Source organism: Epinephelus lanceolatus, chromosome 11 (assembly GCF_041903045.1).
Source record: "Epinephelus lanceolatus isolate andai-2023 chromosome 11, ASM4190304v1, whole genome shotgun sequence".
NCBI classification, from domain to species: Eukaryota; Metazoa; Chordata; class Actinopteri; order Perciformes; family Serranidae; genus Epinephelus; species Epinephelus lanceolatus.
This window is the reverse complement of record NC_135744.1, coordinates 8,941,863-8,959,213: the sequence shown is the minus strand read 5'-3', so window position 1 is coordinate 8,959,213 and position 17,351 is coordinate 8,941,863. Positions and strand designations below refer to the sequence as shown.

Genomic DNA, 17,351 nt, shown 5'->3' with positions numbered 1-17,351 from the left:
GGAGAAGGAGAAGTGCTCACTGACACAGATTTTAACAAATTTGTGAACAAAGTTTGAGAGAGATGTATCTATTGAGTGCGGTTCTCAGAGCAAAAAATAAAAGTGTTGCATTTAAATTTTAGTACAGTGTATATGGAGATAAAAAACTTAAAAGCTGTTTATGCCAAGCCTAAGTTGCTACTATTATTATTTTTATCAATGTTAGTGTAACAGTACATGTAATTGAGCGTCCTATCCCTGAGCAAAAGTCTAAACAGTTGTAATGCTAACTCTGCAGGAACCTCAGCGCACTCATCAAAGGGACACTTCAAGAGATCAAGCCCACTCCAAGTCATCTGGTGCAGACTCTCCTCCCTACTCGTCCCTCCTCTGCAGTCCTAAAGATGGAGGTTCTACTGCCAGCAGTCCACGTGCTCCTTCCAGTCCCTCTTCATACACAGCAGCCAGTGGCAGAAAAGATCCATCAATCATTCATCAGTGCAGCCCTGGCCTCAGTGGACAGCAGAAACTCCAGGGAAGCCCTAATCACACCCCAAGGCCTTCGTCTCTCACATCTCACGCTGGTTCAAAATCAAGGTTTTCGGATATCAAATATAGAAAGATCTCACAGCCCCTCTGCTCACGACAGTCTCCCCACAGCAGGTCAAGAGTAAACAAGCCTGAGAAGGAAATGGAGGAACACAAAAAAACTGATAAGGTGGTGAAAAAGGAGAGAGAGAGAAAGGGAGAAGTTCAGAAGGCAAACAGAAAGGGTGATGAGAGAAAGAGGCGGAAGAAAAAAGAGGAAAAAAAGTTGGCCGAGAAGAAAAAGAAGAGGGATAAAGCAGCAAAGAGGGAAAGGAAGTTAGGTTTGAAAAAAAGAGTAACTGAAAATGAACCATTTACTTCCATCCCTACTTTGAACTCTCCAGGAGAAGCCAGAATGAGTACAACTCTATTTGCAGAGAATCAAGACCAGTCACCACACAAACACAAGCACAGAGACAGGGGCGAACGAGTGGAGAGGACACACAGGCCATCCACAAACACTCCTCGTCCCGGCTGCTCGTCACTGCAGCCATCCTCGAAATCTGAAAATCACAAAATGCCCAAGAAGAACAGCAGTCCTTCCAGACTTCCCGTCAGGGAAGAGCTAGTACAGTCTCTTGCCAGTAACACCAGCCCTCACCAGACCAGCAGAAGGCCCACCATCGTGTCATCCCAATCAGATGATCATCCAAAAGCCAAGCCCAATGACACACTCCCCTCTGTTTTATTTAAAGCCTTAGCCCCTCTCAGTAGAGCATGTTCTATTAGCTTACAGCAGCCCATCTATAGCAAAGAAGGCGGGCAGGGAGGGATTCTCAATGCCCCAGATCTACAGCCTGTGGCTGTGATGGGAAATTTGAGAGAAATGGGAGACAACCTTGCAAATACTCCTCCTGTTCTCAGCTGGCAGGGCTCTCCAGTATCATCTGTGGGAGAAGATGAAGAGGAGCTAGAAAAAGGAGTGATAAGTAGACCTGTCCTCCAGCCGAGCCCCACCCAGTGCTTTTCTCCTCCTCCTGTCGACAGCGAGAGCATTGATGATATGAAAAAGGAGCCTTGTGAAGGCGCACTGGCTGATTATTCACACAATGGTGCATCTGAACTCTGCAATCTGCCTCTTGCAACAGAACAAGTTATGGAGGAAGAAAAGGAAGAAGAGTTGGAAAGCAATGGAAAAACTGGCTCTCCTCTCCGAGAGCTTCGCCACCATAAAACCGGTTTGGACGACGTCTTCAAGAGCCTTGCCACCTTTCTTGGGGGCCAAAGGATCACATGTCGAGGCGGTCCATTTGGGGGGCCTCCTGCTGGCACCACCAGAGGAGTAAAGTACTCTTCTTCTCTTGAATTGGGGCCAGAAATTCATGAGCATCAGGATTTCTCTCCCAAATCAGACCCTGCAGCATCCTCCAAACCCAGTAATCAGTCATCACCTCACACTACCTCAGACACACTTTTGACATCCCCCAGTCCAACTCATCTGAAGGAGCCTGTCACAGACACCCTGGCACAGGAGAAGCCTGACGAAGTTGAGAACGACATGAAAGAGAACCCAGTGGGTAAGAATATGGAGATTCTTCCTGAGAGGACAGAATCACCATTTTTGGATGGGTCACTGAGTGCAAAGCTGAGAGTGACCGCAACACATACAGCCACTTTCACCAGCCTCATTACTGTCTCTACCAAGGAGGAGAGAGGACACAGTGAAGAGACAGCAAGCATACAGACAGACAGAAAGAGAAAACAAAAGGCTAAGGATGGAGGGAGAGAGGGAGAGATCAAAATTAAGATAAGGGCAGAAAAAGGCAGTGTCATCTGTTCTAAAAACAAAGGGGATTTGGAAGAAAGGGATGTTTCATCCTCAGTGCACGTCATCTCCAGGAAGTCACCCAAACCTTTCAACGATAGTACGAAGGGCCAGATTCCTCAGGGAAATCAAACCCCACGTGGCAAACACATCCTTAAAGAAACTGCGGATCTAGGGAATGCTGAGGTAAAGATAACAATGGAGAAGAAGGAAGATGTCAGTGAATTAGAACATAAGATATCCTCAGCAGCCGCAAACACAAATTCCAAGACCTCAAGCTCAGCGCCCACTGTAACAATCAATACATCCAAGTTATGTGTGTCTACACCAGCAAGTAAGCCTCCCTGCTCATCACCCCCAGTTGATCCGCTGAAACTGAAAGCATTGTCCATGGGCTTGTCTAAGGAACTGAAGATCCTTTTGATTAAAGTGGAGAGTGCTGGAAGACAAACATTCAACATATCAGAGGTGGAGGAGCAAAGAATCCCTCTATCCAAGATCAGTATCGACAACACAGGCGCTCAAGTGGTCAGATCTTGCAAGTGAGTGCTCTGACAACGATACTGCTAGTCTGGGCGTGTCATTAAACTGTTTTGGTTCTCCATCTAAATTGTTCCTCTTCATGAGTTTTATCTTTTATTGCTCTGTCATCTTTTCCAGGGGGACGAGGGTGAAGGGGAAATTCAAGGAGTCGTTCCTGCTGCCTGCCTTCTCTGTTAAACCGAACATTGCCACAGAGATCCCAATTCCTCGAGAGAGGCTTAACCCTCCTACGCCAAGCATCTACGTGAGTCCGCACAAATTAGAATAGTCAATATGATCCAGCCCACTGAGAAATATCATCAGGTACTGAATCCTTAAACTATGTTTTTAGCCACGCTGGGGCAAACCAGGCCCAGAAGAAAATGCTGGCATTGTACGTTTCTGCAATCCACAGATCCATTAAATTTGTACATTGCTGTACATTTCATTTGTATCACATCAACGTTTCTAAAATGTTGGAATATATGAGCTGCTCACTTGGTCATCTGGAGTTGGAGGGGAGGGTGGAGGCATGTCATCTACAGACCAGTGTTCAAGACTGCGTCTGCTGCCGACATTATGCCACCAAAAGCGAGTATTTTAAGCCAAGACAGAATCTTTTCCAAATCATGAGTTAACCACAATATTGTTGAAATATAAATAAAACGTAAAGTTTTAACATGTCCTCTACATAGCAACGTACAAATGTAGCATATTTGTGGTCTGCAGAAACTTACAATGCAAACATTTACTCTGGTGATTGTCTTGGCTATTGCCATGGTTCTAGGGATAGAAACATCAACCTGTAGGTCATCCATCACACTGCTCCAAATTGAAATATCTCAATGTCTGTCTGATAAATTGGCAGAAAATTTTGTACAGACATTCATGTTCCCCTCAAGATGAATTGTAAGGACCTCGGTGATCATTTGACTTTTCATCTGCTGCAACACGTTTAATTAGCTGAACCTTTTATGACTAAAAGCTCGCAAAACTTGACACATGGCATTCCTGTCAGCCTCAGCTGTACTTATAAGTGCCATAAAAGGAGTCATAAAAGTGCACATTTTTGCATTCATCACACCCTGCTTCACACTAATACACACATACAGACTAACACATGCAACATTTAAAGGGACAGTTGACCCCCAAATCAAAAATACATATTTTCCTCGTACCTGTAGTGCTGTTTATCACTCTTAAACTCTTAACTGTTTTGGTGTGAGTTGTAGGGTGTTTGAGATTCCGACCGTAGAGATGTCTGACTTCTCTCAAATATAATGTAACTGGATGGCACTCAGCTTGTGGGGCTTAAAGCACCAAAAAAAAATAAAAAAAAAATTGAAAAACTCAATAGCAATGTCTCTTTCTGACCCAGTTACTCAGAATAATCCACAGACTGTATTGAGCAGTTTCATTTTGGAGCTATTTTATTTCCACTGAAGTACAACCATCAGCCATACTGCCACACAGAAGGAAGCGTGCATCTACTCATTGACGTAAGGCTCGTGCTCATGACAGAGATGTAAACAATAATGGCGTCCTCCTCGACTGAGCTGTAATATTAGCTAGCTCAGTGGAGCTAACAGTAGATGCATGTTTCCTTCTGAGTGCTGATGTGGTTAGCGGTTGTAGTTCAGTGGACAGAAACTAGTTCCTATATGAAAGTGCTCACAACAAGGTCTGAAGATGGTGAACATTATAAAACATATAACGTCAGCATTGTCATTGTGAGCATGTTAGCATGCTGACGTTAGCATTTAACATTTAGCTCAAGGCACCATTCTGCCTGAGAACAGCCATTACAGTACATTCAGTGCATTATTTGAAATCTCTCAAATTTCTTTTTAGATTGTTTTCCCGATGGCAGCAGAGAGAGCTGCCTGTTCATACCTTATTTCAAGAGATCTACTGTACACGTTACCTACCTACTGTCAGTATTTACTATTTGTTTTCAGCACAAATGTATTCCATTGCTCATACGTTATGTGATTCTGCATTCCCTCTGCAGTTGGAAAGCAAGAGGGACGCCTTCTCTCCAGTTCTACTTCAGTTCTGCACTGATCCCAAAAATGCAGTTACTGTCATCAGAGGCCTTGCTGGCTCCCTTCGTCTGAGTAACTTTACACATCACACTTATTACAGCTAATTGACCCCACTCCAGTTACTGTATTGAGCCCAACAGAGCTGATCAGATTCCATTCACACTGAATGAGTTTTTGGTCATTAGTAACACATTGCCATTAATTAGGGCCTTTTGTTCATTGTTTCGTGAAAATTGTCATGCAAGAAGCAGAGAAAGAGAAAACACTGATAGGGAAGGGGGCACTGTGGGGTTTATTTTACACGGAATAGATATTTTACACTTGGGATTTTAGACATGAGAAATTTGGAGTCATTTCTATAATAGGCTCTCCTGCTCTTTCTCCACCTTGTATAGATGCTTCATTTTTCACAGTCTTTGTGAGAACAATCTGTAAATACAGTGCCACATCCTCATAGTCACACTTGTGTCTTATAATCCATACATGAATGCAGACCAGGTATGCTCAACCATGACATGATGGCTGGGCCACTGGTCAGCTGTACTAGGTACTGTACTATCGAATATCGTTGCTTTGAATGTTTTTGCATATTTCAGTGTATGTTTTACAATCGTTCGGTATAGGTACACAAATTTCTATACCTACATCTCCTTAGTTGTATGAAGTAAGTAAAGTTTAGAGTCAGAAAGTAAATTAACTAACGCAACATAAGTGGAATTACAACTATTTGAAGGGGTTTAAAAATCCCAATGCCTTGAGAAACCTAAAATAAAAAATAATCCAAAAATTAAAAGAATTAACAAGTGTTTTTAAATTTGTATTCATGTAATAATTATCTCTTCTTTCTGCTTTCATTTCCCAATGTGAGACCTTGGCCTGTTTTCCACCAAATCCCTGGTGGAAGCCAATGCAGAGCATGCAGTGGAAGTGAGGACTCAGGTTCAGCAGCCCGCTGATGAGAACTGGGATCCCAGTGGTTCGGCACAGACATGGCCCTGCGAGAGCAGCCGCTCACACACCACCATTGCCAAATACGCCCAGTACCAGGCCTCCAGCTTCCAGGAGAGTCTACAGGTAGACATTTTCCCTCATGGCAAACACGTGTAAACAGATGGTTTATTGTTTAGTGGATATGGATATGATTAAAGGCAATATTAATTGACTTACATCAGCCTGTATTGCAACTACTATCTTGCAACTATCTTTAAAATTGAATCAAAAACTGGGCCTTCACCATTCAAGAACCACACATACGAACAGATTTGTTCTTAAGTGGCAAGTAAAAGAGAAGTACGAGAGATTTGTGTCACTCCACAATTTTTTCGTACTCAGAATTTTCTACTATACTAGGTACAAATTGATCCGCCATTGCACCAGCAATGTAACATCACCTACTGGAGTCTTTAATATGCTCCCATTTAATATCTCCATGTTTGTCAAATCCACCTTGACGGCCTCTCATATTGTTTTTTAGCATTTAACTTTGTCAAATATTTTGTCATTATTTCTGTCTGAGGACGGCTATGATTTGGTCGGATGAAGATAATCAAAGCCATGCTGATATTTAGTACAACAGCATGACCTTGAGTGTGATACTGCTTTTATACTTTTTTTTAATGCTCTACAAGCTGTTACGAGCTGTCTTCAAGCTACCATTTATCAGCAGTAAAAAGCAGCAACAGGTTATGATTTGTTTGTTTATCTGATTATTTATTTGGCTCTGCCAACACAAATAGTGCGGCAACTGGACCGGGACTGGACTGTTGCCAAGGAACACACAAAACACTCTTGCACACTAGCTTACTATTTTGTATGTGTCTACACTTTACCACAGATCAGCTACTCTGTATCATGTAGGCTATATGTGTGTGTCTTCATTTATTTAGCAACCAGTTCATACACTTGCTGCATCTTTAACCACCTGAAAAACACAAGACTGAGCCCTGGGCACTATTCTCATTATTCAGGCGTCTTTCCATCCCTCTGACCATTCGTTATTTAACTCAAATGTTATTTGCGGTAATATACTTCATTTTGCAGTGTAAAATTAAAACCCTTAATGTCAGCTAATTAACATAATTAATGTCTCAGAACTCCTGTGAAGCAGAGTGTTACATGCATAGCTAAAGGTCCCAGTGCTGTTATATTGTATATCAGCACTCATGGAACGCCTCCTGTCCACTCAGAATGCTCAGTCGGGACTAACTGTTATATTAAAGAGCACAACATACAGTACGGGGATTGAGAGAACAGTTGCCAGGTTGTCACTGGGAACCATTTTCAGAAAATGGCAATCAATTCTGTCCAGTAGTTGCAGCAATAGAGAAAAGCACACACAGTACAGTTACTATAATTGACACATATAGTCTCACAGTTAGTTCAGCCCTTTGCACCACAGTTCTGCTCATTTCAAACTGTTTCCATAGAATAGCAAAGGAAGCACTCTTGTCTTTGTATTTAAACTGCCAAAGTAATGTCTTTGTTGGTTAGCTGTTAAGTGTATGAACTAATGAAGTGCACACATGCTGCAGGTAAATAGTAATATATTTCACATAATCTTTGTCCAAGGTTAAACTTGACAGTGACCAGTGTATGTATTCAAACTGTTGGCCAACCTGTCAGCTGAGCTCATGTAGATGTGTTGCAGGAGGAGAAGGAGAGCGAGAATGAAGAGGAAGGAGAGCACCCCAAGTCTTCAGACACATCAGCCGCCACAAAAGCTGCTCTGGCATTATCCGGTAAAGGCAGTCCTGCCTCGATTAAAGCCAATCCTGCTACCAACTTCAGCAAAGGCCAACCTTTTCATGCCAACAGGTTAGCACAAAACTTGCATCTGTTTGTATGAAGAATTCACTGTTGCTGTGTTAACAATACTTAACTCAGACTTTGTTCATTTTCCACAGCTCAGAGCAGAAATCATGCGGGAAGATCATTAAATTTGGGACCAATATTGATCTCTCCGACCCTAAAAGGTGAGATTGTGTGGTCAAATTCTGCCCAATTAAACTGAGCTCACTGAGGGTTCTTGTTGTATCACATTACCTGCTGTGTGTTTTTACAAGGTGGAAGCCCCAGCTGCAAGAGCTGCTGAAGCTGCCAGCTTTCATGCGAGTGGAATCCAGCAACAACATGCTTAGTCACGTCGGTCACACCATCCTGGGCATGAACACCGTCCAGCTCTACATGAAGGTGCCAGGCAGCCGCACGCCAGGTCAGTGTTTGTCTGACAACACAATTAAGCACAAGTAAATCTCTGATTGATGTTTCAAGTTAAAGACTAAACTGACTGTCTGCACCTTTCATCAGGTCATCAAGAGAACAACAATTTCTGCTCAGTCAACATCAATATCGGGCCTGGTGACTGTGAGTGGTTCGCTGTCCATGAGCACTACTGGGGGGCTATCAACACCTTTTGTGAGAAGTGAGTGAAGAGGCTGTTAGATTTAAAAACAGATGTAGCAATCAGCCACAATATCTGTGCATCCTAAACTGCATTGCTGCAAATTGTCTCCCCCAGGCATGGAGTTGACTACCTTACAGGGTCCTGGTGGCCGGTCCTGGAAGATCTGTACAGCTCCAACATTCCTGTGTACCGCTTCATTCAGAGGCCGGGAGATCTGGTGTGGATTAATGCGGGGACTGTGCACTGGGTCCAGGCGGTGGGCTGGTGCAACAACATCGCCTGGAATGTAGGACCACTCAACTGTAAGTTATTACGAGGACCAAAAAATGAGAAAATAGCTCAAAGCTTAAAGAAGTATTTCACTGCTGGAAAGATGGTCCTTTCATAAAACTGGCTGTCTATGCAGTAAAAAGGCACAAACACTTTTGAAATTGGGGCTATATAACAAGAGAAAACAGAGGATAAAGGCTGTGGCATTTGCTTTTACTCAAGAGGTAGAAAACCTACAACTATCAGAATGTACTGTGCCGCAATGGACCAAAAACGCTCCCACTGGTGGGTGATTTAATACGCGTTGCCCATCCAATGACACTGTGGCGGCGGGATGGTACCAAGTAGTTCTAGATGTGGCTGCAGACACACTATGGTTAGGGTTAGGTAAAGATGTCTGGAGGGCTGTCTTGTAGTAACGTGACTGTGTTGTGTAGTGAAGTGAGTAGTTAGCAAGCATCCAGACCCTCCTCTAATAAATGGTCTGGTAGTTCACTTGGGTCTCCAGGAAGTGCGCCAGACTTTGAAGCCAATTTGACATAGTGGCTTAACATTGTAACTAAAACTTCCAGGTCCATCACGTGATGCCATTGGGCCCCAAAAGACTTTTTCCCCATATGCCTAATCACATTGCACAAGAGATGTCTGTTAATCAGTGGATACATTTTTTCAAACAGTGAACTAAAATATGTTTCTGAAGACAGTTTAGGTAATGCAGTAACAGAATCTTGGTTTATATTTGACCAGCACTGCCTAGTTTTACTGTTTGATCTCAGTTTAAGAGAGAAAGCAAATCGAGAGAGAGGGGTTATGCTCTCTTTATTCTCTCTCATAATCCTTGGGTCTGTGGTGGCGGGCATACAAAAATGCAGAAGTACAATTTGTAGTTCGAGCAACAGCCCTAGCTAGAGCCAGCGAAAATGTGCCAAAGGACACAAATGAGCAGTGAGATCTGGGCACCGGGAAGATGAAGGGAAGTTTAAATTAACATAGCTCATTTACACATTATACCACCATTGTTATGACACAAAGCTGGTTTAAAATCAGCAAAGTATCCCCAGTCAGGTGTTGTTCTTTGTGTCAAATTACAACTTAAACACGCTGTTTAATTTGCCTGCTCTCAGGTTCACCACTGTTTGTGTTTTTTTCTCACCCAGCGTACCAATATCAACTCGCCCTGGAGCGCTATGAGTGGAACGAGGTGAAGAAAGTTAAGTCAATAGTTCCCATGATCCATGTTTCCTGGAATGTGGCTCGCACCATCAAGATCACTGACCAGGATACCTACAAGATGATCAAGTGAGATGTCTCTTCATGCGTGTCCCCATGTGTTTGTGTGTGTTTGTTTACATCTTTCACTAACTCTTCCTCTGTCTCCTTCAGACACTGCCTGATGCAGTCCATCAAGCACATCCAGATTCTGAGAGACCAGCTGGTGGCTGCAGGGAAGAAGATCTGTTACCAGAGTCGTGTGAAGGACGAGCCAGCCTATTACTGCAACGAGTGTGACGTGAGTCCCTCTTCCCCTGGCCTCGCTGTCTGTCCATACAGAAAAATATGTGTAAGTGGTGATAACTTACAGACATGTGAACACTGTGTGTGTGCAGGTGGAGGTGTTTGACCTGCTGTTTGTGACCAGTGAGAACAGCAGTAAGAAGTGCTACGTGGTGCACTGTGAGGACTGTGCCCGAGCTAAGAACCCAACACTGGTTGGAGTAGTGGTGCTGGAACAGTATCGGATGGAGGAGCTGATGAGAACGTACGACACCTTCACACTGGTCAGTCTCACTTTCTAATCTTGTAAACCAACAGTACTTTTGAGAAAGGGTCTGAGGCTAGACCAGGCACACACAAGTGCCCTTCACTGCAGTGTGCAATTCCACTCAACGTGGGTGGAGTCAAACATTTGAAACCGCCCATATTGAGTGCTACCGTTCTCATCTGACTTACTTAATGGCACCACCTGACAGCTGAGAAAGATCTCTTGGTTCTCTGGTGGACGAGCAGAGCACAGCCTGGAGCAGTGGGGCGAGCTAGAGGCTTTAACCAGGGCTGGAGAGGCAGTAATAGCAGGTAAAAGGAGAGCCAGGGCCTACAGGACATGTTAGAGAACCCGACACAGGGCAGGAGGTCTCAGGGTTCTTTGCCCGCAGCCAAGTGCCTGCTCTCAGCTGTCCTCCATTGTCCACACACCCCTGAACTTGCCTCCAACATGTTCCAAGGGCCCTGGCTAGTCTCCCCTCCGCCTGGCTCTATCATACAGCCCCTAAGAAGCCTCCAGCAATCCCCACTGACCCATGCTGTGCTCAGCTCCTCCACAGAACCAGAGGGAGGGCAGGAAGTTGGTGGATTTCTTGCACACAGCCCAGGGCCCTCTGTTGGCTTTTCTCCAATGTTGCAATACCCCTGTATGTGGAGCTGTGGACTCTTTTTGGGGGGGAGTGGCTTCATAGGTCCTGACTTGGCAAGAAAAGCAGTGGGACCCATAAAAATGCAGAAATTCAAATTTGTCAAATTCAGTGCTTCATATTGCTATTTTCCAAGCTGTCATATTTTTCAGAGACAGACCGTACTGCACCCCATAGTCCCTCCCCCTCACTTCCTCCTGTAAAACTACTTAGCTAGGAGAAGAGCAGAAACTTGCTCTGGAGCAACTTGAATTCAGCCAGTACAAACCCTGACTCCCTGCCAGATCAGCAAACTTTCTGTTGCTGCTGTTACACAGGTTAGACCCTGCACTGCACTGTGATCGTGGAACTGGTTTAGGGGCCATTTAACTGCCTGGGAAATGCGAGGTCAGGCGCTGGGTGCTACTCCTGTGCCTTTTTTGTTCCAGCTTTCAAGAGCATGGCAGCAGGTTGTGTCTGAGGTTGCCAAGCAACCTTAACAAGCACTGTATCATCGCCTGTTTACCTGAAAGTTTTCCAGGTGCTGTTTATAAGAGCAGATGCAAAGCACTTACAGCTGGCATTTAGGCATACCTGCCACGCATCTACATTGAAAATATTGAATTTGAGGGCGCAAAAAACATGCCATGTGTATGGCCCCTTAGCGGGTTAGCACTGGCTGAGTTTGAGCTGCTACAGTAGATCCATCTACTCTCTTCACGGCAAAGTAGTTTCAGAGGCAGGGAGTGAGGCGACGCTCAACGTGTGTTTAACTGCACCACCTTGAGCATCACCTAAAAGTGCATACTACAGTAGGGGCTTCTTGGTACAAACAGGATTATATATTACCTTATACATATATTGTTGCTTTTCTACAGTGTAAAGGTGAAGGGCTGCAAGCACAATGAAAAACCAGATATGCCAAAAACTCAGATGAGTTAAAGAACAGTGATTTTGCATGTTTTACTCCACTATCTAGAATTTGTTTGTACTTTATATTGCTGTTGACTTTTTCCAAACTGAGCCATAACATTTGACTTCCTCTGCCAAGTAACCCATTGGTTCAAGTCATGTCAGTATAAAAAAAAGAAAATCAGCTTTAAGGGTCTTGAAGTTTGCTTGCAATTGGAGATCCACTACAGTGAATACCCATATGTTAATTTGTTGTGTCCCCCCTGACATTATTATGACTTTGTTCAGCTGCAAGCAGGGATTGTTTTTCATTTAAAGTTATTGTGCTTTTAGATAAGTTTTGTTAAGGATAGGTTGACATGTTTTAAGTCTACCTTAAAGCAGATTGAAACAGTTTTGGGCAGTGTAATAATGCCTCCTGTCTATAGTGGTGGAGAAGAGATCTAATTCTAATGGAAGTGACGGGGGACAAAATCTATAGTACCCAAATGAATCCTAAAGGTCAGCTGAAGCTACCATAAAGCTTCAGCGATCTCAGGTAAACAAATCAAGTGCTTGTGTTCCAAAGTTACAGTCTTTTCAGTATGGAATTCATTCTTGGTGTTAATTCAGACTGTTTTTTTGTGCTGACACCACTTACATTAGAATCTCAATAGGAAGGGATTACTTTTCCGCCAGTACTGATAACAGCAGACTGTCTCAGTGTATATATAGAAGAGGCATGAGAGTCTTTTTTTACGGCAGACTTGAAAAAAAGTGAACTATCCTTTTATGAGATCTAAGATTTGAGAGTGTGTTTCCAAACAGCAACGATTTCAATTCAAGACACTACATTTCGTCCTTTAACAATACACAAGTCGGCCTGAGCCTCTGCTCACAGCTGCATTTTCAGACAACCATAACCTAACTTTCACGAAGCAGTATTAAATCTAAACTAAATGTTTGCTGTGGTGGAGCACATCTCAAGCAGATTTTCATCCCACTTTACCCCTTCAGTTCATGTGTAGTTAACATGCTGGAACATGCAAAACCACTAGTGTGCTTCCTTACCCGATAGCTGCAGCAACATCTTTTATATGTGACATTATCAGTTTTTATCATCCATTATAACGCTATCTGTTGTAGTGTATAGAATAGTATGTGGAAAAATATGATTTTTAGGTGGTGTTCACTTGTGCTGGAGCCTTTTGACATGCAAATACTTGATACCTTCCCCCAAAGATTTAAAAGTATGTTCTTTAAAAAGTGTGCCACAAATTATTTTATTTCTCTTCATTTCCTAAATCAACAAACATTGATGCAATTAATTCCCAATGAGTCGACACATAGTTCCCCAGATGATCTACCTTGTTTGAACCAATCCAACAGCATCCAGTCAAGTTGTAGGAGAGAACCAATGATAAGTTACTGAGTACCAGTTAAAAAAACTTATAACAAAGAAAATGTACAAATACAAAAACCATACCGTGATTAGAAAAAAAACAAAAACAAAAACAAAAACAATTTGCAGTATGTAAGACCTGTGGATCAAAAATGACAGATGCAACAGCTTCCAACTTTGTTCCAAATTGTAAGTTTCACAAAGAACGTTTAGTCAAGGCTAATATTAACATAGCAAACAAATGCATAGCTAACTTTATTACTCTTATGTCAAAATGCCGTTACATTTGGTAAAGAGTGTGTCAGGACTTGTTTGGGACTTGAAACTCAAAGTTTAAGACTTGGGATATGTCAGTCTTAACTTGGGACTTGACTCAGGACTTGTCAGTCTTGACTTGGGCCTTGACTCGGGACTTTTCTTTTCTTGACTTGGGACTTGACTTGGAACTTGTCGCTCTTGATTTGAGACTTCACATGGGACTTGTCAGTCTTGACTTGGACTTACCTCCGGGCTTGCCTTTCTTGACTTGGGCTTTGACTCAGACCTTACCTTTCTTGACTTGGGGCTTGTCAGTCTTGACTTGTGACTTGCCAAACCATGACTTGGTCCCACTTCTGGTATTTTGTATATATTAGATATTTGTAGATGTGGTGTTTAAATTGTTTCACCTGCAGACACACACAGTTTTCCAAGATGCCAACTGAACTCTGTCTCTTCCTCTTTTTCCTCCCCTCTAGGCTCCATCACCCTTTTCAAAGTGAGGACTCGTCCCTGGTGTCTTTCAGCCATAACCAAAACTCTAATGGCAGCACAAATGTTGTCTTCAAGGCAATCTATTCCTGCAAACACTCTCTGAATCAGCCAATCACGTTTACTCAGTATTGTTTACATCACACAATAAGGTATGGATACTCAGCCAATCCAACTATAGCTCACTGTCTTCCCCATACCAGCTGCTGATTGGACGTGTGTTTTGAAATAGAATGACTAGACTGGTACTTCACACGAAAAGCATTTCAGACATGTACAAAAAAAAATGTGAGCACTGCTAGCACTGAAAATCAGGTTATATGTTCAACGGACACTGCTGTGATTCAAAAGCGTCAAGTAGCCGGTTCTGTGTGTAAATTCAGGTACTTTTATGCAAATTCAGTAGAACTTTTTTACACCAATCTAGTTATTCTATATGTCCATGAATTTGCTGTGATTCTGTTGTACCAGCAGGGGAATCGCTTCACAGGAGAAGTAGCTGATTGTCACATTTGGCATCGTATTGGTTCCTGTTTTTTTTTTTTTTTGGTATTCAGGTAAACTCTGACATTTGTAATTCCTGTCTGTATACTCTCTGAGGTGCTATTCCAATCTAATTTATTCTCGTTCGATACTTAAAGAAAGTTTTACCAGCCTAGAAGTACACCACATTGGCCTTGCAAACTGTATTTAGAGGAGAGGTAATTAGAGGATTAAACACACAAATAAGGATTTATGTATGTATTAAAAAACAAATCAAAAACTTTTATCAGTTTCTCTAAAATACGGGTTTACTAGAGGACTAATATGGTTTCATTCTTTGTTGGAAATCAACTATGTAGATGAATAATTAGATTTTTTTGTTTTTTCACAAGTCCAGCTAAATAGTCGTCAGTGTGGTTTCTATGATACGCACGGAAAACAGACATAATGTCGTTTTTATTTTTGGAATGGGAGAACAATCCCAGTTTTATACCTCTTTTGTTGCTATGTTCTTGTTTCTAGATGACAGAGAAAATAAATAACTGTAAATTGTGAATGAATTTATAGAAATACACAGTGGTGTGCGTAGACGGGGTACAGAGGGGCCGAAGTTACCATTTAATGTTATTGTTAATGAGGTGCCAATTACAGTCTGTAAAACGTAATATGTCCAAAGAGACACACAATCATAATCTTTTAATGCAAAAGCCAATGAGGCCAAATAGATAATCAGACTGAATGGCACCTCAGTGTTTTCATTTTGCCCCAAACATCCATCCTGATGAGCAGTGGCGCCCCCAAGGGGGGGAGTGGGGGGGGCTTTGGCCTCCACTGGCAAATACAATGGGAGGCCGACATTACTGTCTGAGGCACTCTGATTTTTATGCTAGTGTGACAGTAATGGTATCTTGTGAAACTAGACAACCTAAGGCATCCATTGATACCAACCATGTCAGCATAGTTTGTCGAGAAGAAGGGTAAATAATGCTCGAGATTTAGGCTAGATTTTGGCCAAGGAACAACTGGCATGGCCATTTTTGAAATGGGTCCCTTGAACTGTCAACTTCAGATCTAAATGAAAATGGGTTATTGGGTACTGGAAAAAGTAATATTATTACTGCCCAACACTGACTTTGACATTGTTTTCAAATTGAGTATATACTTCAACAGCATAACATACCTGAATACCTGAAATTCAATTTTGGATTTTGGTTTTGGTTTGCCACCTCAAGATTTTCAATGGCCCCATATGGCCACCCGTAGAAAAAAATTCTGGGGACGCCACTGCTGATGAGGCACCATGCACTGCAAGAGGGGTTTAATATACTGTATTTCTAATTTACCTTGCTAAAGAGCACATGAATTGAGTCATGACAAGAGAAGTTTTTATTTTTATTTTCCCAACATTTAGACAGTCCTTCACAATAAAGGGTCTCATTTCGCTAAGGCTACACGACCTTTGGCTTCATATGTTAAAACTTTACTTCCTACGTAACATTTGATTATCACTTACTGCAGCGGACTGTATTCACATGCAGTGAGTTGGTTGGGCCTATCCTCTATCATTTGAATAGAGGTTCAGCATTACCGCTGTATAATCAAATAATTAAACTTTCCACAAATGACGACTATCCACTTTCAGCCCCACCCTCTGTGCACACCATTTACTGTACATAATGTATCTGTTTTCAGGTTTACTAGGACAGTTGCGTAGTTTTGTTCTCAATCAAAAATCTAATTTGTATATGGTCAGATTTGTCCACCTCAGTCATTTGTTTTCGTTGTTGCTGTATTATAATACACCCTAAAAAATATCCTGTTTCACTCTAGTTTAAATTACTGCAATGGGAACTTCTTCCCACTTTTATACCTCTTTTTGTTGTCAGTTTCTGTTTTTTGGATTACAGAGAAAATGGAAAATTGTAAATTGTGACATTATTTATACTGTACATGGTTGTTTTCTTATATATTTATTGCATATCAAAGGGTACTTCACTTGATAAGGGGCTACAAGGTATTTTAAAAATGTAGTTTGGTCATAATATGTGGATAGGGGAAGTGCAATCAGGGGGCAGTTTAATTTTCATGGTGCTAGACCCCTCCTTGCCTCAGTGCCCCCTCATTAAACAGCATATAATGATGTATGAACATACAGTATGTCAGTGATACAACTCAAACCAACCAGTTGGTGCTTAGAACCATTTCAACACAGTTTGCTGGTAACAGAAATGGAATGATGTCTTTGTACTGTATCTAACAGATCTTACAGGATCTTTTAAAAACGTTTTTTCCATTGTATGAAATTCATAATCTTGTGAGGCATTAGTGGTTTTATGATGAGCATTAGCAGTAGTTGTAATTCTTGACACTTTTGCAGAGACTTTTAGGGATGTGACTTTTAATGACGTCGAGGTTTCGGTTTTTTTGTGTGTGTGTCTTGTCCTCATTATTGGTATTATTTGAAGGAAGTAATGATGCTCTTTTTACTCTTGACTTGTTTGATTTATGCTGCACTTATTGTTTTCAAAAAGAACTCACATAGAAGAAAACCTGAGCCAGACCTGTCTTAAATCCCTCTGTGATTTTTCTGTGATATATTGTATTGTTGTTCGAGAAAATAAAATGTTTTGATAAATTATTCAACAACGAGTCTTAGCCTTTGGTTTCCTCTCTGCAGTCTCATTAGTTGCCTTCTGGTGTTTAGAGTTTGATTGATTCAGTCCTATTGCAGGTATTCAGGCATGTTCTCTCTGTATGTCCAAAGTGATAGAACGGATACGAGTTGTAGCTGTTATCAGCTCTTGAGAACGAAGAATGGAATGCGAGAAAAATGTCTTTCTTTTCACTGTATCACTGGAAAAACCTT

The 17,351-nt window shown here is 42.0% G+C and overlaps 1 protein-coding gene across 3 annotated transcripts in view; it reads left to right on the top strand.

Moving 5' to 3' along the window:
• Window positions 1-17,123, top strand: part of kdm6bb (lysine (K)-specific demethylase 6B, b) — a 29,125-nt gene extending 12,002 nt beyond the window's left edge. For 2 of the 3 annotated variants that reach the window (XM_033611439.2, XM_033611420.2), the window contains 13 exons: window positions 278-2,874; window positions 2,993-3,119; window positions 4,866-4,971; window positions 5,768-5,973; window positions 7,547-7,713; window positions 7,803-7,871; window positions 7,962-8,110; window positions 8,206-8,320; window positions 8,417-8,604; window positions 9,730-9,871; window positions 9,956-10,082; window positions 10,180-10,350; window positions 13,990-17,123. In XM_033611439.2, coding sequence (XP_033467330.2) covers window positions 278-2,874; window positions 2,993-3,119; window positions 4,866-4,971; window positions 5,768-5,973; window positions 7,547-7,713; window positions 7,803-7,871; window positions 7,962-8,110; window positions 8,206-8,320; window positions 8,417-8,604; window positions 9,730-9,871; window positions 9,956-10,082; window positions 10,180-10,350; window positions 13,990-14,013 — 4,188 coding nt within the window. In that variant the 3' untranslated portion in view covers window positions 14,014-17,123. Of the gene's footprint in view, window positions 1-277; window positions 2,875-2,992; window positions 3,120-4,865; window positions 4,972-5,767; window positions 5,974-7,535; window positions 7,714-7,802; window positions 7,872-7,961; window positions 8,111-8,205; window positions 8,321-8,416; window positions 8,605-9,729; window positions 9,872-9,955; window positions 10,083-10,179; window positions 10,351-13,989 lie in introns of all 3 variants that reach the window. The other variant, XR_004500797.2, reaches the window with a different exon arrangement.
• The last annotated feature ends 228 nt before the right edge of the window (window positions 17,124-17,351 follow it).